Source organism: Phyllostomus hastatus, unplaced genomic scaffold (assembly GCF_019186645.2).
Source record: "Phyllostomus hastatus isolate PE091 unplaced genomic scaffold, TTU_PhHast_1.1 phas_contig_148, whole genome shotgun sequence".
NCBI lineage: Eukaryota > Metazoa > Chordata > Mammalia > Chiroptera > Phyllostomidae > Phyllostomus > Phyllostomus hastatus.
The window spans coordinates 23147285-23168338 of NW_025333607.1; the positions used below are offsets into that span (position 1 = coordinate 23147285).

The 21054-nt window shown below is 66.9% G+C and overlaps 1 protein-coding gene across 1 annotated transcript; it reads right to left on the minus strand.

The window, feature by feature from the left end:
* Positions 1–10560: 10560 nt before the first annotated feature.
* PHLDA3 (pleckstrin homology like domain family A member 3) lies at positions 10561–14416 on the minus strand. The gene is made up of 2 exons (XM_045818294.1): positions 13660–14416; positions 10561–12560 (listed from the first exon to the last, which is right to left on the minus strand). The coding sequence occupies exon 1, from the start codon at positions 14098–14100 to the stop codon at positions 13723–13725; it is 378 nt and encodes a 125-aa protein (XP_045674250.1). The 5' UTR covers positions 14101–14416; the 3' UTR covers positions 10561–12560; positions 13660–13722.
* Between the last annotated feature and the right edge of the window lie 6638 nt (positions 14417–21054).

Below are 21054 nucleotides of genomic sequence, written 5' to 3' on the forward strand. Positions count from 1 at the left end.
TGGGTGAACTCGACCTCACCCTGCACCGCCCCTCCGCAGGGCCCCCTTACTGCGCCCCCCCTCCCCCCGAGCTCCGCACGGGGAGAACCCCACAGCCACGCACGCAGCTGCTCCAGCCAGCTCTGGCAGGCCCGCCCTCGCCTCCGCCTCCGCTGCGGCCTGGTCACGGTGCCCCTCGCTGTCTGGCCCCCTCGTCCTGCTGGTGCACTGCTCCCTCTTCCCATGCTGCCGACGGGGAGGGACCGACATTGTTTTCTTTGTCAGAGGGACAAACGTCACCCCAGGGCCGAGCGTGGAGGGTGAGGCGGTGGGCCCAGGACCCCGGCCGTCCCAGGGGCCGCATGTGTGTCTGGGGCCCAGGCCGCCCCCAGCATCCTCGTGAGCGCAGCCGCCCGCCCCATCGGGTGGCTCAGGTGCCCGTGGGCCCCACCCACGGGTCCCACCCTGACCCCCGAGGCTGCTGCTCCTGCTGCTTGCACCCCCAGAAGGCCCCACCCCTGGCCTCGAGCCAACCCGGAGCTCTGAGCCCCCTCCCTCGCTCCCACGACCCGCTCAGCACCCAGTTTTGCCCTGCGCCCCATGTGGGGTCCCCGACCTGCCCATCTGCCGTCTCTGCTCGGGGTGCTGCGTTCTTTGCAGGCCCCCCAGGACCCCGCCGCTGCCCGAACAGTCTTCCTGGAATGAGGAAGGGGCTCTGGTCACTGTCCCGTTCTCCCCGTGAGTGGCCATGGGACGGAATGGGGGTTGTTCTCCAGCCGTCTCACACTCCCTGAATGTCCTCCCGGTGCCCCTGAGCTTGGGGGGCACAGGAGGCTCCTCAGAGGGCCCTTCCATGCCCCCAGACGAGCTGCCTCCTACCCTCCCCCAGGTCTCCATGGAGCACCGACTCCTCCAGGAAGCCTGCCCTGACTACCACTGCCTGCGCTCTGCGTCCCTTCCCTGCACTTAACCTCTGGGTTGACATCATCGATTTTCTTGTCAGAGGACTCTCGAGTGGTGACACCATGTCTTTTTCGTGTTATGTCCTCGGCGCCCGCCAAGGTGCCTGGCACTTAGTAGGTGCTGCGTGAGTGCCCGTTGCATGAAGGAGTGCCCGAGAGACTGGGAGCACAGCCTAACAGCGCTGTGGGGAGCTGCGTCTCGGGGCTCAGGAGGGATCCTCGCTGTCCCCTGGGTCCCGAAACGAGGTTGGGGAGTGCCAGGCTAAGGGCACAGGGACAGGGCTGCAGGGGAGCCATCTTGCTCGGGTCCTCGGAGCCGAGAGCACCCGGGCAGCAGCCACCCCCAGGGAGAGCAGGCACAGCCAAGAGCTGACCTTCACGTTGGTCACGGACCGCTGTCCCCTCCAACAATGTGCTCAGACGCACTTGGTGGCAACAGGTGGGCCGCTGGGCCATTGTCGGTGTTAAACTTAGCCCCTCGGGTCACCCTGAGCCGTGACCACCGCCTCCACCCGCGTCCAAGCTGAGCTGGGAACGCCAGGGCACGCGGGTGCCAACGCACATGGAGGGCCCTGCTGGGTGCCTGCTGATCACCCCCTCCCTGCGCGACCCCCCCACCCCGAGTTCTCTGGAAGCCCCAGCCCCCAGCACACACTGCACTGTCCTGTGCCCGCTCCCTGGCCGTCCGAGGGAGCTCTGGGGAGGAACCGGCCGGGGAGGGACCTTCTCCGTCAGAGGTTCCAGTGAATTTCCGTCAAGACAGCTACCCAGACGAGACGACCCCCCACCCCCCAAACGCCGTTCCTCCTCCCAGAGCAGGGCTTCCGGGCAGGGGTCCCCACCCTCTCCACGGGGGGGGGCAGGGTGGAGGGGGCTGCCTCCGCCTCTCTGCGCAGGAGACGGGAGCCATCTCCCTGTGCGTGTCCTCCTCCCCAGCACACACGGGTCAGCCCACAGCCACCTCTCCTCGCCCCCCCCTTGCCACACGAGCTTCCTGCGGGGGGAGAAGCCAGAACCCAAAGGCCTGCCTTCAGCCACCCACTGCCCCCCCCTCCAGCGGGGACACAGGGCAGCACCCCGCCGGCACCGCCGGGCCAGAGGCGGGGCGCCAGAGGGGCCTCGGAGGGGTGGCGGTGGGGAGATCCGTCCTCCAGCCAGAGCGGGCCATCCCACCACGCACACACGCACCCAGGGGAGACAGCCGGCCCCGCCGGAGGCGCCCCGACCAAGCAGAAACAAGGCGTTCACCGTGTCGCAGTGGGTGCGGTCGGCGAGCCCTGAGCCGGTGAGGGCCACACACGGCGTGACAGAGCACCCAGCTCCCGGCTGGGGCTCACCACGTGTCGTTTTATGCGAAAGGATGGCTGGAGAGCGACAGACGGTGGACTGGACCGTCGCGTCGGTAGATGTTTTCCCAGACACGACCGAAGTGGGCCTCCGCTTCAGGCACAGCTGCTGAGCGTGTCTGTGGCCAGTTGTAAGAGTCCCCGCTTTGAAGGGAGAAGTGAGACCGTGGATGATGTGTATCTGCCGCTGGGAGGGCGACAGCTTCCCGAACGTGCAGCCTTTTCCGGTCAGACGGGGGCTGGGGGTGAAAGGACGTGGGGTCACAGGTCACTGTGTACCTGGGGACACGCCCCGTGTGGGAAAATCGTGCGGGGTGGCGGTCTGTTCACAGTGCCAGGGGACCGCTGGGGTTTCACAGGCGGGCACGAACACTTCCTGTGCCCTGGCCGGGGGGCTCCGGGGCTTGGGCGTCATCCCACAAGGTGAAAGGTCGCCAGTTCGATTTCGGGTCAGGGCACACGCCTGGGCTGCAGGCCAGGTCCCCGGCTGGGGCAACCGATCCACATTTCTCTCCCACGTCAGTGTTTCTCTCCCTCCCCCATCTCTAAACATAAATAAATAACGTCTTTAATAAAAAAAAAGAAAGAAAACTTTCCTGAGAGGGTTTCGGATTCCACGCTGTAGCTAACCCTTTAAGAAACTCCCACGGTTGAGTGTGGAAACAGTGACCCGAGGAGAAGACCCACGAGTCTCCGCACAGCCCACTGAGACACCCCCCTGGTTGCCAGCTGGCACGGGGGTGAGGCTGGATGCTTTCAACGGGCTTCTCCCACCACGTCTCAGAACGGATGACTCCAGAGGAGCCACGGGAAGCCCGCTGGTAAGCCGGACGAGGAGCAGATAAATAAAACTGCGAAATAGTGCCACTCTCTCCTTAGCAGTTTTATTTTGTAATTGTATTGTTAAAATTTTTGTTGATAATAATTACTTCCTTTATATGTATTCATTTACATCATTTATAATGTCATAGTTATTAAAAGTTTTTATTTATGTTCACATGTGAGAAGGCTTATGGCTGTAATTATTAAGGGAGTTAATATTTTTTTTAAATTAGGTGTACTACCTAATATGCTGACTATTGATAGCTGTGACCAGCAAAGGTCTCTTTTGAGTAGATTATTATTGTTATTATCCTGATTCGCTTAGTTTTATCTCTAGAAGGAAGTGACAGACAAAAGCGGTCAAGAAAAGGGAGTCCGATCTTTAATCCTGTCCCCGGCCACAATGACGGGAATCAGTCGGGGATCCTCCGAGTTACTGAGTGCGGGACTGGCCGCTGGAGTGAGCCCGGGGCACGGTGTGGTCCCCTGGTCTCACAAAACGTCCCTCCAACGACAAGGTAGGGACGTTTTCCTAAGGAACCGCCCCGAACGTACGTCTTCCAGCCAGAAACCCGGGGCCTGCGGGCCTGTTCCCGGAGCCGGAGGTGGAGTTCTGCTCCTCGCCACCAGAGGGAGCGTGTGCTCGCACGTGCGACAGAGAGAGTGTGAACGTGACTTCCCTGGGCCCTATCCACTCTGGACCTGAGGTCGGGCGTGTGCGAGCATCGGAAGTGGCTGCCGGTGAGAGGGTGTCCCTTCTCTCCACCCCACCCCTGCCCGCCTCCACCCCAGGGTTTCTGCCCCAGGCCCCGGTCCGCCACCGGCTGAGCCTCCCCCGCTCGCCGTCCTGACCCACACCAGGCGACCTGAGTCCGTCCCAGAGCCAAAGCTTGGAGAGCAACACACACAGCTTCTCTGATGCAACTGTGCCGAAATGCAGCTCCTGTACCCTCCCTGTAGCACCGTGGGAGTGTTTATCTTTCTTCAAGTGCCGCTCCTCGTTCCCCTGAGCGCCCCAGTGCTCCTCTGCGGGAGGCGGGTGTAGGACTTCTTCTGAAAACCTGGAAGGCCCAGGGCGATCACACGCACTCGGGAAGTCATGAGCGTTCACGCGCGCCCGTTCCAGGGGCTCAGAGACCCTCGGAAGTGCATTCAGGGGCACGCGGGGGAGCGGTGCCTGGACCAGCAGGGTGCACAGCCAGGACTCGCGGGTCCTTCCTGCAGGCAGGGGGCGCTGCAGCCGTGCCGCTCTGGGCCAGTGGGTGGGGCTGACGAGCAGGGGCCGCAGGGGAGGGCGCTGGGTGCTGGGAGTCGGTGGACCTTCTCTCCCTCCGCTCCCGAGAGACCAGAGGCCGCAGGGGTGAACTAACCAGGAGCGCTCCTGCTGTTTCCGCTAGGTAAGGACGCCGAGGTCCGCAGAGGGCCTGTGCAGGCCGGCCACCAAGCCAGGTCGTGTCCCAGCCGGAGGCAACACGGTGCTCGTTCTCACCAGCCCTCCACCCCGGTGTGCAGTCACGCCCGGGGACTGAGCAGTCTCAGCCCGGGGGGAAGGGCTGCTCCACCCTCCCCCACCGAGATACATGTGAATTCTTCGTGACTCGGACCGAAGCGGACAGAAGGCAGCCTTCCTCTCCCGCTGGGCTGCCCGCGGGAGTGTGCCCCTCACACATCTGTGACTCACGCAGGAACATGTGCATTCGGGTACCCAGGAGGTGCAATGAATTGGCCCAGAAGGGACTCGCGGTGGCTGTCATGGAAGGGGGTGAGCCCTGAGCTGGGGTTTTAGGAGGGATCCGAGTTTTCCAGGCACCCAGGGAGAAAGGGCATCGCAGGCCCAGAGGACGGGCTGAGCAGGGATGTGGTGCCAGGGAGACGCATGGGCGTGGGGGCCTCAGGCAGTTTGCTCTCGCTAGTGTGTGGGGGGGGGCTACGCTGGGGACAGCGGCTCGTCACAGCACGGGATAGTAGAGGAGAACCGCTGGCTTGGAAGGCAACTGATACAAGCAGGTTAAAAAGCAACCTGGGGGCGCAAACAGTGCAAAGAAAGAATAGAACAAAACATTTTTTAAAAAGCTATGATTGCCCTGGCTGGCGTAGCTCAGTGGATTGAGCGCGGGCTGCGAACCAAAGCATCGCAGGTTCGATTCCCAGTCAGGGCACATGCCTGGGTTGCAGGCCACGGCCCCCAGCAACCACACATTGATGATCCTGTTTCTCTCTCTCTCTCTCTCTCTCTCTCTCTCTCTCTCTCTCTCTCCCCCTCCCTTCCCTCTCTAAAAATAAATAAATATATATTTTTTAAACCTATGATTAATAAGGAGAGAGAGAGAAGTGATTTTGTCTGGGAAACGGGAAGAGAGAACTGTGTAAAAAGGAAGAGGAACATTCAGGAAATAAAAATAACTCTTGGAAATTGGGACTATGATAGCCACGGTGAAACGTTCAGTAAAAGGGCCACGGGACAGAGTTGAAGAAATCTTCCAGAACGCCCCCACCCCCTGCAAAAATAAAAATAAAAATAAAACATTCAAACTAGATCAGGAAAGATAAGAAGATTCATTCAAGGATCTTCCCAGGGGTGCAGTACTGTACTGGCTGGAGTTTCAGGGAGTTTAAGAAGTCATCAAATCGTCAATAAATAAACCCGCACCCCCCGAAACCAGGGGGACAGGGCTCAGCCAGCGCCCGGCTCTCATCGAAGAGACCAGAGGCCCGGGGAGGGACCGAGGAGGGCCACACCCCGTCCGCGGCTGCACGGGCACCCAGGAAGTAGCAGACAGCAGCGACATATCAACGCCCACCCGTTCACCGCAACCGGCCGGCTGCTCGCGTGCGTGACGATTTCGAGTGCGGACAGCATTCCGGAAAACGGCGCTTTCTGTGAAATCTTTCTGTAAGCCTAAAACCGCTGTAAAAAAGAATCTTTTAATGGAAAAAAAAAACCTGCCTTCAAAACTCTAAGCGAGAATTATTTCCAGCCTGACCGCCTCCCAGGACCGCTCTCCCACCCGACCCGGGGGCCCTGGGACCAGGACGGGGTCCGGGCGTCACCCTGGAAGAGAACGTTAGGGGGTGCTGGTCCCCCGCTCAGCTGGGCCCCGCGGCGCGCGGTGCGGGCCGGCCGCCAGGGGGCGCGCGGAGCCCCGCCGCGCACTGGGAGCCCCCGGTCCAGGGAGAGGCGGGTGAACAATGGGGTGATTGATGCAAACGCACATGAAAGACAAATTGTTCGCAGGAAGCGCTCGGAGCTGCTGCCAAACGCCCAGGGTGTGTGGAATTTCAAGGAGAAGCCGAGGAGAGCCGGGCTGTGGGCCCCGACCCGCGCCTCCGCCCCTGGAGCGCCGCAGGCTGGGCCTGGGCCCCCAGAGGCCCGCCCGGGGGGTGAGGGTGGGGGCGTCGGTGGAAGTGGACGGAACACGCGGGCGATGGGCGGGGGGCGGCTCTGGAACGGAGCGGACCCCCGCTGCTCAGAGTGCGCTGCGCCCTGAATAAACTCCTCGCACCCCCGCCAACCCCGTTCCCAGAGCGCCGCGCACCCCGCCCCCCACTCCTCCCTGGGCGGCCTCGGGTGAGGCGGCGCCTCTTTGAACCTCCGTTTTCCCATCTATAAAATGGAAGCACCGCCCTTCCGCGTCTGCCTCCCACGGGCGTTCGGGTCAAATGGGAAGAGACCTGCGGCCTCAGCACCTCTATCCCCTTCCGCTCCCATCGGACCCCACCCCGCACCACCCACCCGGCTCCGCGGCTCCTCCCCCCCCCCACGCTCCCAGAGACCTCCAGGCCCCATCCAGGGCCCCCTCCCACCCCCGGGTCTGAACTTCCGACCACCCCCAGGCCAGGGAGGGTGGGGCAGGATCTGAGGCCGGGGCACAAGGGCGCCTTGTCCCGCTGGGCAGGCTGGCACCGCCCGTCCTGTCCCCAGGAGGCGTCTCCCGGGCACTATTGTCTTCTGCTGCAGCTTGGGGGAGGGGCCCCCAGGGTCCGCCAGGGCCCGGCCAACGGGGGGCTCACGGAGTGGCACCCCCCGAGGAGTCCTCATCTCCCTCCCGCTGCAGCAGCCGGACACCTGCCAGCGCAATGCCTCTGAACACCTCTGTTCCCACCCGTTCCCACCCTCACAACCTCCGTCCCATCCCGTGCCTCTGCCGTCTGTCCTTAGAGACTGACGACTGACAATGCATGCGGTGGCCGGAGCAGGAGCAGAGGGCCCGGCCGCCCCCAGTCACCCAGGGCAGCAGCGAAGGACCCTTCTGCCCGCCCCGCAGGGAGCCTGCTGTGGCGGAAGGGTCGAGGGCTGGCCTCACCAACCCCCCCACCCCGGCTCCTTCTCACGCCCCTCAGCCGGTCACAACTTCCCCAGGTGCATCCAGTGAGGACCGCGAGGGCGGGAGAGAGAACCACTGTGGACACCTGACAACGTCCGCGCCCTTCGGGTCGCTTGTAGGGAGTTTACGGTCCCCTGAAGGCAAGCAAGCTCCCAGCCCCTCCACCCACGGAGTCTGGCGAGGGGGGCACCCAGCGCATCGAGCTCCTTTCGGCGGCCGGGCCCCGGGCGGGGGTGGGTCCGAAGTGCACCCCAGAGCCCGGTGCAGTTCGGTTTGGAACAGAGACCCTGGGGACTCTGGGGTGCTAGTAGGGACCGAAGAGGAGGCAGGCACACGCACCCCTGACAGTCTCCTTCCTGCCCCTGTCCTTGCCAGTCAGGGCAGGGGCTCACCCGGCCGGCCAGACCCAGCCCGGGTTCCGGCGGACCCTCCACACACAGTCCTGGGGCCCCGGCCAGCAGCACGTTCGTGAGCTGGAGTTCAGGCCCAGGGAGCGGTCAGCAGGCCTGGAAAGGGTTAAGTCCACAGGACGTGTGCCTGGGACCCAGCTGTTCCCGTGGGCGTGTGGATTTACAGCCTCCGGGGCTGGGGGCTGCCAAGCCTGTGCTGGGGGGAGACTGCGCTCGGAGAGAACAGGCAGGGTCCTCGACCTGCGGCCAGATGCCCCCGTCATGCAGCCAGGCCCTCCCACGCAGGCGCCGCCGGGGAGGGCTGGGTGGAGGGGCCAGGGGGCCAGGAGCGGGCAGGGCTCCCCTGCAGACACCAGGATGGTCGCGGGCGGAGCCGCCCTGTCTGTCCTGGGCCTCTGTCCACTGGGGACAGCTAACACAGCAGGGAGGTTGGTCTGAGAGCTCGGACTTTAATTCCAAGTGAGGGTATGATGCTGGGCTGCTCTGTGCCTCGGTTTCTCCCCTTCTGGGTACACCCTGCAGGGGAGGGTCGATCATGGACCCCCACAGTGTCCCCATTCTGGTCCCTGGAGCCTGCGCCTGTCATCCTCGGTGGCCAAGACTTGGCAAGTGTGGCTGTGTCCGGGATCTCGGGGCTGGAGACCCCCCTGGGGTATCCTGGTGGGCTGTCAGCGTGACCACAAGGGACTCAGAAGACGAGGCACATGGAGGTCACAGACCAAAGAGGAGGTGGCAGTGTGGCCACTGAGGCAGAGGCAGGGGCGATGTGGCCCCAGGCCCAGGGGCCCTTGAGGTCACCAGAAGCCGGAAGAGGCAGGGCCTGAGGGTGACCCGGAACCTGTAGAGGGACCCGCCCTGCCAGCACCGTGACCTCAGCCCGGCGTCAGCCCAATCAGCCCCGATTTGGGGCGTCTGGCCTCCACCACGGGGAGATAACACTCTTCTGTAGTTTTAAACCACCAACTTTGTGGCAATTTGCTACAGGGCCCCCAGGACGCCGGGGGTCGCGCTCTCCCTGCTGCCCACGGGCTGCAGAGTGCGCGGCTGGGTCCGGTTCTGTCTCCAGGTCCCGCCGGTAGCACTTGTGCGTGGCCCAGGACCGCCCCAGCCCGAGGCGCCGCAAGCTGTGCTGAGGCAGGAGGCAGGGCGCCCGGCTGCAGACGCCCAACTGCTCTTCCTGACTCAGTAACGGGCGCCCTGTGGCTCCCGGTCACCAAGGCCCTGGACGGAGCCCTGCGCGTGTCCTCTGTGCCCGCCCAGCCCCAGGGGCTCCGTCTCCCGGGAGACCTAACCCCCTCCTCAGAGGGCACACCGCCAGAACTGGGGAGGGGAGGGGACGGAGATTCCAGATCCTCCGTGGCTCAGCAAGCCCTGACCGGGGTCCCCATGGGCCAGACCCCGGCCGGCCCTGGAGGTAACGGTGGAGAGAAGGGAAGGGGGTCCCTGCTGGGAGGGGAAGCGAGGAACCGGTTCCTGGAGGGGGCCTGGCGGGCTCCGCCCACCCTCCCGTCTCTGGGCCCCGGGGATGGGGGTCTCCCCGGCCGCGGCCCCACACTGGGACACAGCCCTGGTGGGCCTCCCGTTCCAGCCGAACTGCAGGGGGCTTTCTGCACGGGGACGGGGCAGAGCCGGGTGGCCGGACTCGCGTGCCGCCACAGGAGCCGACGGTTACATCTGTCCGCCGTCCAGGCCCTCACCTCCCGTGCCCAGCACGCCACCTCTCGCAGCAGCCACTCCAGGGAGCCGGCCGCCGCCATCCCGCGTCCGTGGGGCAACGGGTGCCCTGCTGGGGCGCACAGCTCATCGGAGGCACAGCCGGGGGCCCCCCCGCTCTGGCCTGCGACTGGAGCCCCACGTGCGACACACGGGCATGGCCCCCCCTTTGCGGCCCCACCACGCTCAGGCCCTTGCTGCCCCCCACGGTTCCCCTGCCCCCAGGTCTCCTGACTCTGCGGCCAATGCCCACTGCAAAGGGCCCCGAGGGGCCCCTCCCACTTTGAGAATTCCCTTAGAGAAGCAGCCGGATCGCCCTGGCTGGTGTGGCTCAGTGGACTGAGTGCCGGCCTGCAGACGGAAAGGTCGCGGGTTCGATTCCCAGTCAGGGCATCTGCCTGGGTTGCAGGCCAGGTTCCCCAGTAGGGGGCGCTTGAGAGGCAACTACACATGGATGTTTCTCTCCCTCTCTTTCTCCCTCCCTTCTCCTCTCTCTAAAAGTAAAGAAATACAACCTAAAAAAAAAAAAAGTAGCAGCCAGAGACGGAAATGGAGATTTCAGGAGGCAAATGTATGTGCAACAGTGAAAAATGGCGAGGACACTGCCCAGCCACGCAGGTGGCTGGTCAATAAATAACAGTGACTGCAGCGGAAGAGCAGCCCACCTGGGGGTGTGGCTTCCTAACACGACGTGCTGACAGGTAAGGGGTGGGGATGGAATGGAATACACGTGGACGACCCCATGCATGCACAGAAATTACACGTCACATCACACATGTGTGCATAGAGATCACATGGAGGGGCCCCCCTCAGACGCCCCTGGCGGGGCCACTGCTCTTGTTGCCCACGCACCCCCTCTTCGGGAGAAGGCCGGTTTCAGGGTTCCGCACCCCCGCACCCCGCAGGCCTGCCCTCCTCTCTGCTGCTGCTGTTGGAGCCACGGACCCCTGGGGAAGCCCCCGCCCCCCACCCCACCCCCCACCGCACTTGCCCTGGCCAGCTGAAGCTGCCCTCCACCCGCGGGGCTCCCCACCCCCAGCCCCTCAGACTCCCCGGGGGCCGGCTGGGACTCGCCGTCTCTTTGTCCGCGGATGACTCACGCAGCCGCGGCGGCGGGCAGGGGAGAGGCGGCAGGGCTGCCCGGGCCGGGGCAGAGACGGTGGCCACGGCCCCGCCCTGGCCGCCCGGCGTCTGCAGGCCCGACTGAGCAAAGTTTTCCATCTCGCGCTCGGCCGCCGGCACCGCTGGGCCTGTCTGTGCCCTTGCCGAGGCCTTGACCTCGCCCTGCGGTCCGGCCCAGCGTTCCTGAGGCCGACGCTCCTCCTCCAGAGTTCGGAGTTGCCAGAACGGGGGCGGGGGGCACCCCGGAACCCAGGAAGCAGGCCGTGCCCGTCCCTGGCACGGCAGCACATGCTCCCCACAGGGAGCACACGCGTGGCCTGGGAGCCCCGTCTCCGTGCCCACAGGTCTCGGGAAGCCACGGACTCTTACAAATGCTAACCAACCGTCCCCATCACAGCCGCCGCCGCTGTCGAGGGACCCAAGAGCAGTACACCCCCCCCTCTGCGCCCCCCCCAGGGCTGGGACCCCCTGGGCTCGGGGAGAGACTGAAGCTGGTTCGGAAGGAGCCAGCGCACGCTCAGGGCCAACAGGGCTGGGTGTCCTCCTCAGGAGGCAGGGAGCCCCGGAACCCCAGGCTGCCTCCGCTCTGCTGTGCGGGCCCCTGACACCCGGTGGGCCGAGCCCTCCGCCGCCCTGCACCGCCGGCTTTCAGAAGGCCCCCTCAGAGAGCGGCTGAGGCCGGCACGGGCAGGGCACTGGCTGGGCCCGGCGCTCCCTGGCTGCCCATGGCCGGCCCTATGACACCTACTGGCACTTCAGGTCCCCACTGAACGTGGCTCCGCAGGGCAGGGCTCCGCCCGGGGCCTGCCCACGAGGCAGTGCGTGTGCTGGCCGAGCACCTGGACCCGGCCTGCCCACCGACACTCCCCTCTTCCAGAGGGCCCGGGGACCTACTTGGGGCCCGAATCCCCAATGAGTGTGTGTGGTTGGAATGCAAGAGCAAAGGCTCTCTTTGGGGGCCACCCAGAGGTGCAGCCGCTGTGTGAGGGTCTCAGGCCTGGGTCTGCACACCCGGGGGAGCGCTCTGCCCAGAGGCCGGGCCGCTGCCCGGGGCCGCAGGGGCGGCCACCCTGCTCCGGGAGAGGCAGCGGCGGCGGCGGAGCCTGTGAAACATCCGCCAGTCCAGGCCCCGTGGTCGCCCCTCCCTAGGACCTCCGAGGCCGTGTCTCCCGGGGTCACGCTGCCCGCCCCGACCCAGGCCGGGGGTTTCAGGACGGGGTTCGCATCCCGTTGGGGCGCGCGGCGCGTGGGGTCGGCGAGGCGGAAGAACTCCAGTCTGAGCAGCAAGCAGGCAGTGCGGCCCCCGCCCCCGCGGGCGTCTTCATTGGGGGAGAGGCGTGAAATGGTAGCGGCCGAGCCCCCACCCCACCCGGCCACCTCCAGGCCTAGCCCCCCAGTGGGGGCAGAAGGGTGAGGGGGGGAGTGTGCAAAGAGAGGGCCCGGAGGGGCGGGGGTCCCAGAGGGACCTCAGCAGCAGGAGACCCCCGGGGCGGGCCTCAGGCCCGTCAGTGTCCCCCGCCCCACTCGGTCCCAAGCGGCCCCTGTGTCCTGAGGCTCCAGTGCGGCAGCGGGCGGGGGGGCAGCAGCAGTCTGCAGGGCGCGGAGCAGGGCCCCGGGGCCGGGGGCTTCCTCCCGGGTCTCCGTGGGGTCCATCAGTCAGGCCTGTGGCTGGGAGGCCCTTAGCCGGGGACGTCTTCCGAGGCAGAGAGGGTCCAGGGGCCGAATCTTCATCCTCAGCCCCGAGGGGCCTTCCGCCCTGCTGCCCCGGGGTGTCCGGGTCTTCGGCTCCAAAGCCTCCTGCGAGAGACGGTGACGCTGCCTCACCAGGTGGAGCCCGGTCGGAGCCGGGTCAGCCCCCGAGGGCCGCGGCGGGCCGGGACGCTGCCGAGAGAGAGAGAGAGTCCGCTGTGGGCCGCGGTGTGCCAGCTGTCCGGCTCTCCCGCCCCGGGGCCGACACGGAACATAATGTTCGTCGTCGCACAGGGTCGATGGGGAGGCCTGAGGGCTCAGCGGGGTCCAGTCTCGGCTGACCGCCACGCCCAGGGAGGGGACATCTACGGGTGGGTCAGGGGGGTTGCGGCCTACAGGGCCCCTGGTTCGCCAGGCCCCTCCGGTCAAAGTGGCTGGCGGGGCTGCAGGGCAGGGAGGCGGGGACTGGGGGGTGAGAGCCCAGGGGACTCGGGTTCTCGGAGGGAAACTGAAGCCGGAGCGGGACACGCAGTTCCCGCCCCCCCACCCCCGCCCGGTCCCCAGGGAGGAGTGGCATCTGGGGCAGAGGGCACGGGGTCAGGAGCCAGGCCGGCCACGTTCTATTCCGGGCCCCTCCCCTGGGCCTTCCTGACCGCAAGCCCGCCCCCGCCCCCTGCCCACTGGGCAACTCCCGAACCAGGACCCCCTTCCTGCCTCCGTCCCCCCGCCCCGCCCCAGGGCCCTGCCCCCCCAGCTGAGCCCCAGAACCCAAAGTCCACTGTCAGCAAAGGGCGGTGGAGCCCCGGCCAGCACGCCGGCCCTGCTGCTGAGGCCCCTCCCGGCCGGGGGGGCTCCGCGGTCTTTCCATGGCCCCCGAGGACCCCGCCAGCAGAGGGAGGCCCCCTTTCTGCCTCAGTTCCATGCTCAGACACTCCTGTGGGGAGCACCCGTCCTAGGGGCAAGCTCCGGTGCCCCCCACCCTGGGCTCTCCCAGCTCCGGGGAGGCACTGCCCAAGCATTAGGGCCCCAGGCAGCGGCAGAGACCCAACATCTCCGGGGCCGGGCAGGCCAGCCCCCTCCGCCTGAGTCAGAGCAAGGCCCCCCTCCCCCACCGGCCCGCCTTCCTCTCAGGGAGTGCAGGGCCCTGCCAGGGGCCCACCCGGCTGGGCTCCTGCCGTCTGGGGGTCGCAGGACAGTCCGGCTTTGAAGCGTGACGCCGGCAGGAGTCCCCTTCTCTCTGCCCCGGAAAGAGGAAGAGGGAGGCAAGGGTGCCAGGCCCCAGAAGGCTTACCGGACGAGCCCCCGGTCGCCGCCTGGGTGGGGAGTAGGGAGGTGAGGTGATGCGCCTGGCCCTTCAGGACACGAGGGTGCCGGCCCCCAGGCTCTGCCGGGCCCGCACTGTCTGGATGGCTTGCTGGTTCTTGAACTTCACCAGGCCCAGGGTGATCTGAGCATTCCAGCCGGGGTCTTCGAGGGGGCAGCGGAAGTCGATCTCGCCGCCACCCTCGGTCACCAGCGTGAAGTAGATGTGGCGCCCCGTGCTCTCCACGCACTCCACGGCCTTGATGCGCGCGAAGCTGAGCTCCTTGGGCCGGCCGCCCGTGCCCTTCACCTCGAAGAGCTGCAGCCCGTGTTCGGTGAGCACGCAACGTTTCCGCTTCCACTGCTGCAGCAGACCGCCGCTGCGCTTCTCCAGCACGCCCTCCTTCAGCACCGCCGCCGCCGCCGTCATGGGGCCGGGGCCCGGGCCCGGGGACGCCGCCGCTGCGGGCCGCGCGCGCGCGGTGCGCTCTGCCTACCCGTGCCCCCGACCGCTGGTGCGCGCGCCCCGGCGTCCGCCTGGTCACCCCGCGCCCGCTTCGGCCGCAGCGGCCTGCCGCCTTTGCCCCGTGTGCCCAGCCTTGCTCGCGGCCCTGCCTGTTCGCTGGCTCGCCTGGGTTCCGTCTGCGCGCTGGGCGGCAGCTCCGGGGACTTGCCCTTACTTGTCCGGCCGCTGCCTCCTGCGCCGCGCATTCCTGCCTCGCTGGCCCTCCCTCCGCACCGCGCGCGCCCGCCCGGGCAGCGCCTCGGGGGCGGGGCCGGCCCGGGGCTCCGTCACGCCCCGAAGGCCCTAGGGGCCGGTGGGAGGGCTGGTACGGGGAAGGGGCCGCTTACACAACAGCCCCAGCCTCTGGACCCCCATCTGCTGATTCTTGGCCCCACTGCTCCAGAGGCCCCAGCTGCAGGGGAGACAGTGGGGAGGAGGAGCAGGCTTGCACCCACCCTCTGGCACCTGCATGGTGGGCGCCAGGCAGCCGCTGGTGCTTTTAGACCGCTGCCCCCCTTCCCAGCGTGGCCCGCCCCCCTCGGCATTGCGCAGTCAGACACTTGAGGAAGATCCTGGGGTGGGGGTGGGGTGGGGGAAGGTCGGGGAATGCAGTCTCCTGGATCCCTCCCCCCAGGGGCAGAGTTCTCTGTGAGGGGCCCTGGGGGCCCCACAGCTGTCCCTGCTGGGAGGATCTACCCCCCCTCTCACCCTGTCCGGGAGAGGGGGAGCCCCACAGAGAGAAGCCAGGGTGAACCTGGGGGAGGCCCCTCGAGGCCGCTCAGCCTCTGCTTGGTGGAGGAGGGACCCCGGTGGCCTGCTTGCCTCCTGTCCTTCACACCTGCTGGGAGGGCCCCCCTCCTAAGAGAAAGGACACCCCCACACACACACACGCTGAGCACTAGGGGGCCTCGCTCCCGTCACTGCTGCAGGGCAGTGTGTCAGGCCTGGAGCTGGGCAGAGCTGGGTACAGACCCCCCGCTGGGCCTGCCCACCTTGGGCAGCCTTGCTACCCTCCAGTTTCCTCCTCTGCCACTGGGAGGATGAATGTATTCTTATCTCCGGATGCGGAGGTGAGATCGCTGTTGTGGAAGTCCGGGGACGGACCTAGCCCAGCGACTCCCACAGTCTCAACAGACGTGGGCCTCCCTCCCCCACGGTCCTGGCCGTACAGGGGGAGGGGGCTCGGGGTGAGGCCAGGCCCTGGGAGGCACGGCTCTGCCCCGTCTTGCCCTCCCATGTCTCAAGGGCCTAGTCACTGACGTGTTAATCGCAGATGATTATGGAAACAATGATATGCAGTAATGACACTAATAAGATCTCCCTGTCCCCACACCCAGGGTTCCACCCCATGAGGCAGAGCCTAACGGCCAGAGGAGGGTCCCGGGTACAAGGGGTGCCCTGCCCTGTGGCACCCACCCCAGGAGGCGGTGGGCGGGGGGCTGCCAGGGTCCCATCCACACAAGGGACCGTGAGCTCCCCAGCCCCCTCCGGGAGAGAGAGGGGCAGCGCCGTGAGAAGGGAGGGAGCCGGAACGCATCCCCTGAGGCCCAGAGGGGCAATGAAGGGGGCTCAGGGTGCCCCCCCGCCCTGACGTGGGGGCCTCCAAGGTCTCGGTCCTCCGCCAGCGGTGCCCTCCCGTGGCTCCTCTCTCCAGCCGCCCCTCCCACCCCTCCGTGGGAGTCCTCTCGCCCTCGGTGGGCACAGTTTTGTCTTCTCTGCTCCTTGCTGCTGTCCTGGCACCGGGACGGGACGCCTGACACTGTCCAGCTGCAGGTTGGTTCGCAAACACCTCCCACAGGTGTTCAGTTCTCACGGCGGGTATGGTCTTCCTGAGCAGAAAAACAAGGTTCAGAGAGGTCAGGCACCCTAGATCAGGTCACACCGCTCTGCCCAAGGCAAAGCTGGGCCCCGGCTCTGTAGACGACACCACACCACGTCCCAGTAGGTGTCCACAGCCCGTGTCCCCAGCGGCCTTCGGGGGTCCTTGGAGCCTGGGAGTCCTGTCCTCGGGTCCCACGACCCCCTGGGACAAGGGCATGTGGCCCACTCTGAATCTTGCCCCAGAACCGGCGTCTTGCCCGGCAGTCTCGTCTGGGGGAGGTGGATGGCTTGGGCCATCAGAAGGGTCGGAGGCCTTTGGGGGCTGGGGGCGCAGGGTGCAGGGGCTGCTGCTCCCTCCCTGTGGGGCGCCCCTCCCCCACCCCGGGAGGGGACCTCTGACTCAGCCTTTGCGGGGGGCACTGGCTGGGGCAGTGCTGGGCCCCAGGGACACTCGGTTCTCACTGACTCGCTGCCTCCACACTGGAGGTCCCCCAGCTGCCGCCCGGAGCCCACCCTCTGCCCACCCTGCAGGAAAGCGGACCTGTACCCCTGGGTCTGTCCGCACCCAGCTGGACCAGGTGGGGCTGCACCGTGGGTCTGGGAGGCTCGTGCTGGAGCTGTTCCCGCCAGGTCCAGGCCATCCCCGGTGTGGGGACGGAGTCCGAGTCCCCTCTGGGGCCTCCCGGGACAGGGCGGAAGGACATCGGGAATGGGGGCGCCCCGAGGGCCAGGGAACGCCACGCAGCTCCCTGGAAGGCCCGTCACAGGCTCCGATTAGCAGCCACCCACCCTCCTTCCTCACCTCTGCCCTCTGTCTGCCGCCCAGGCCGCCCGGCGCTGACCCCCGGCAGGGAGGGGCTCTCCGACTGAAAGTGCAGGTTCTCCCCCGGTGGCTCTGCGATGGGGCCTCAGATTCCGCACTTCCAGAAGCTTCCACGTGACACCCCGGTCGCTAGAACGGGGCACACACTCTGGGTGCCGAGAGTCTAACCCCGGGCTCCTCGGTCCAGCCTCACCCTTACGCTGCGGGGGCCTGTTAGAGCCGCATAGCCGGAGCTCCCCGGGTCTGCAGAGCCTGGCAGAGCCTGGGCCTGGGGCGTAGACTCCCCGCTGTACTTGGGGTGTGGGGACCTGCTGCAGAGGAGGGGCCCTGAGCAGGACACGGCGGTGCCACCACAGCTCTGTGACCGCCCCCCTGACCTCAGCGCCCTTCTCCTTCACGCGAAGCTGTCTGGCCTGTGTGAGGTTTGTGAGAATGCCGGCTGGTTCACGGGGGCGAGGGACTGTCCTCGTCCATGGCCCCCACTTCAGGTAAGGCCAGAAGGATGTCGCTCCTCCGTCCTCAGCCTGACAGTCCGATTCATCGGGCCGGGGGGCTCCTGCTCATGCAGACTGAACAGAACTGGGGCTGTATCCCGCCCCACCTGCCCCCCAGCTGACCTGCCCCGGGCTTCCCCTGAGCCACCCCGCCCCTTTGATGTGGGGCCTCCTGTCCCAGGGCTGCAGTGAGGGGTCGGGGGGTGGGAAACAAGAAGCAGAGACAGATCAAGGTTTCAGGTCTCCGAGGACCTGGCTTTATGGGCTCCCTTGCAACAGAGCTGGAGGGGGCAGCGCCCGGCCGACCCGCCCCGGCTTGCTCCTGGGCCGGGCACGCTCTCTCCCTCGCTCTCACTCTCTCTCGGTGGAAATCCCCGCCCACGCTCAGCCCTTTCATCGCCTTCCAGCCCAATTACGCTCCCGATTCCCAGGGACCCCTTTGGTCTGGAGGGTGCCCCCTGCCCCTGTTGATGAGCCCGGGCGGGATGGCATTTGATCCCAGCTCGGGTCTGGCAGAGACTGGACTTGTGGGCGCGGGGTTCAGGTCGGGGCCTGCAGAATTTCCCTTTCCCAGGGCGTGCTGGCATCTGGGCACCCGAGGTGTAGGAGCCCAGGGGACCCCCCGGCATGACCCTTGTCCCCGCACTGGGCTAAGGGGCAGGGACACCAGAGGACTGGCTGATTGATGCCCAGGAACCTCAGGGCCTCAACCAACCTGCCGGTGCGGCCGTGCAAACTGGACAGGGGTGTGAGGTGAGTGCTGTGGGCCCAGCCCCGGGCTCTGCACCGGGACACGGTTCTCTTCTCCGTGGGGACCGGCCAAGGGGGGGTGGCATTCCCATCCTCGGGCAGCCCTGTTCAACCAGAGGGGATCCTAGGGTGAATCTTTCACCAGCTGGGACCTTGACTTTGCAGAAACCCGCCCCCCGGGTACTGGACGCAGCTGCCTCAGGTGGAACCCCCACGTCACCGCTGATGCTGGTGTGTGTGCGTGTCCGGACAGGCTGGGATGTGCCCCACTCACGAACTCCCCAAACCCCACGGGCTGGACCCGGCACGGGCCACCCACTCAGCCCACAAGTCCGAGGCAGCGGACAGGGCCGGCCGCCGGCCGATCCAGGCGCGCAGACCCTTGCAAGTGGCGCAGGGAGGCGCCCAGCTCACAGGCCGACGCAGGGCCAGCAGGGTCCACATCCTGGCTCCTGCATCAGGACATGACACATCGTCAGGGCACGCGACGGGTGGGTGGCACTCTCCATGGCAGGTGAGGAGTTTCGCCCACAAGTGACGTGTCTCGTCTCAACTCAGAGGCCAGGGCAAACCTCTGGGCCACTTCTCGCGCCACGGGAGGGAGAGAAGTGTGCCCTTGCATGCACACAGGCGGGGCACACGTGTGATCAGCCCTGCAGGACTGGCAGTGTGGCCACCGCGGAGGTGCCCCCAGGAGGCAGGGATGAGCCACCCCCACCCCGGGCCCAGGACCAAGCCATGACCCTCCGGAGGAGTCCGGCCAAGGCCAACAGAGTGGAAATGCAGAAGGCTCGGGGACAGGCGCTCCGGAGACGGCGGCCAGGCCTGTCCAGGCACGAGGTGCCCACAAAGAGCTTCATTCAGACAGCCTGCTTCCTGCACTTTCCTGGCCTTTGGGGCGCGTCACCCCAGGCCCAGAGACTCAGAAGCTGGGAGTTGGGCGGGTCCCGGAGTGCGGTCAGGGCCGCAGCGGCAGCACCGCCCTCCCCTGGGAGCTGGGGGGGCTCCAGGGCGGGCGCAGGCCCCACCCCGCCTGCCTGAAAGTCATCTGCATTTTCACAAGGTGCAAGGTTCCTGGGAAGCCTCCTCCGGCGTGAATTGAGGCCAGCGTCCCATTTCACACCGGGGCAGGTGACACCCAGACGGGGGAGGAGGCTGGCCTGAAGCCAGACAGCTGGCTCCAATGTTGCCACCACCGCGTGCCAGGGACTTGGACTAAGTCGCCCCCAAATTCCCCAAACTGCAATGTCCCCTTCTGTGGTAGGAGGATCCTGTAACCACCTCACACTGCTGCTGTAGGGGCCCAGTAAGACCTCATGGGAACCAGGGCCGGCCCCGTGCGGGGTCAAGGCATGCTGCTGCTGCCCGGGCTCGCCCTAGCCGGGCTCTCCCACGGCCCCGCCCGCGGATTCTTCTAGAGAAGACGCGGGCAGCGGTGCGGGAGTGGGGCCTGGGCACCGCTGCCCGCGTCTCTATCCCGCCCCGCCATGGGGCCTCAGGCCAGTTCTGGACTTGTCCTTGGTTTGATCATTTGTGGTGGGCGCGATGGCAGCACCGACCCCCGGGGTTATTGTGAGGACAGTGACCTAACGCCCTGAAGGTCCCCCAGAGGCGGTGGCGCACAGTGAGTGCACAGGGCGGCTGGTGAGGACGCTTCCGAAACCTCCGGGGCAGAGAGGCTGGGGGCGGGGCCAGCCTGGAGGGGCGGGCCCTTCCCAGAGGGCGCCGCTCCCGCCCCGCCCCCTGACCTGTTTCCAGGCGCAGGCCCCCGGCTGTGCTCCGGCCCCCGCACAGCCCCGACCCCCACTGGGTGTCTCGCTCTCTGCTGACGCAAGGGCCTCGCCGAGCTCCCCGGGCCTCAGTCGGGCACCGCTGGGCGGCCGGGCTGTTTGTCCCCGAGAGGGGCAGCCCTGGCGGGCGGGCGGGCAGCTGTCACGCAGGAGGGGGATCAGACCCGCGGGACAGAAATAGGAAGTTCCAGGAAGCCCTCGATAACCATCAGAACCCGTCCGAGCCCCGCTGCGGGTCAGCCCGGCCGAGCCTGGAGGGCTGGGCCGACGCAGGCCCCAAGCCCCGCCCAGGCCGATGCGTCAGAGCCCCTGGGGGCGGGGCCGGGAGTCCGCTTCAAAAGGCTCCACTGGTTCTCGCGACCGGCGCCGGCTGGAGGCGGGGCCAGGGGCGGCAGAGCCGGATCCCTGCCCGCAGGCTCTCCCCGAGGGGTCTTCCCCTGCTCCGCCGGCTGTCTCCCCGTCACCTGCCCCGGGGGGCGGCCCTTCCCATGGAATTTCCTGTCCTGCTCAGGGATTAATTGCCCCACACCTAAGAATAGCTCACCCCCCCCACCCGCTCTCCGTCCCCGCGCCTCACCTCCCCCCGTCCCCCGTCCCGCTCCTCTGACCTCCGACCTCAGCCCGCAGGGGACCCACACACGTTGCTCTGGGAGGAGGGACCTCTCTGCAATTGGCCTCCAGGCAGGAGGGCAGCTCTGTCCCATCGCTCCCTCGGAGCCGAAGAACAGCCACACTTGCCGCCGAGTACCCGGGTGCCCACTCAGAGACGGGAGAACCGAGGAAAAGGAGCCCGCATGAACGCGAAGACCTTAGCCCCCTTCCTCTGGGTCCGTTCCGCTGCGTGGCGCGCCGCAGGCCCGTCAGCGGAGGGTTCTCCCAGGAAGAAGCTATCACCTGGGATTGCAGGTGCGAACCCCGCCTCCCCCCGCCCCAGGCAGGACCCTGGAGGGGAGGAAGGTGGGAGACTGGGCGTCTGCCTCCTGCCCACAGCGCCACCTGCCGGCGGCCCGTCCCTGCAAGGGGGCCCACCCCAGGTGCCCGTCCCCGCTCTCCCAGCTCCTCCCCTGCTCCACTACCTGCCCTCGGGCTCGTCTTGGCCAGCGCCCTGGCGTACCCCGGCTTTGCTCCAAGGAGGTGCATCCAGCCCGCTCCCCACAACCGTGTTGGCGGGTGGCTTCCTGCAGAGACCTGCCCGAGCGGC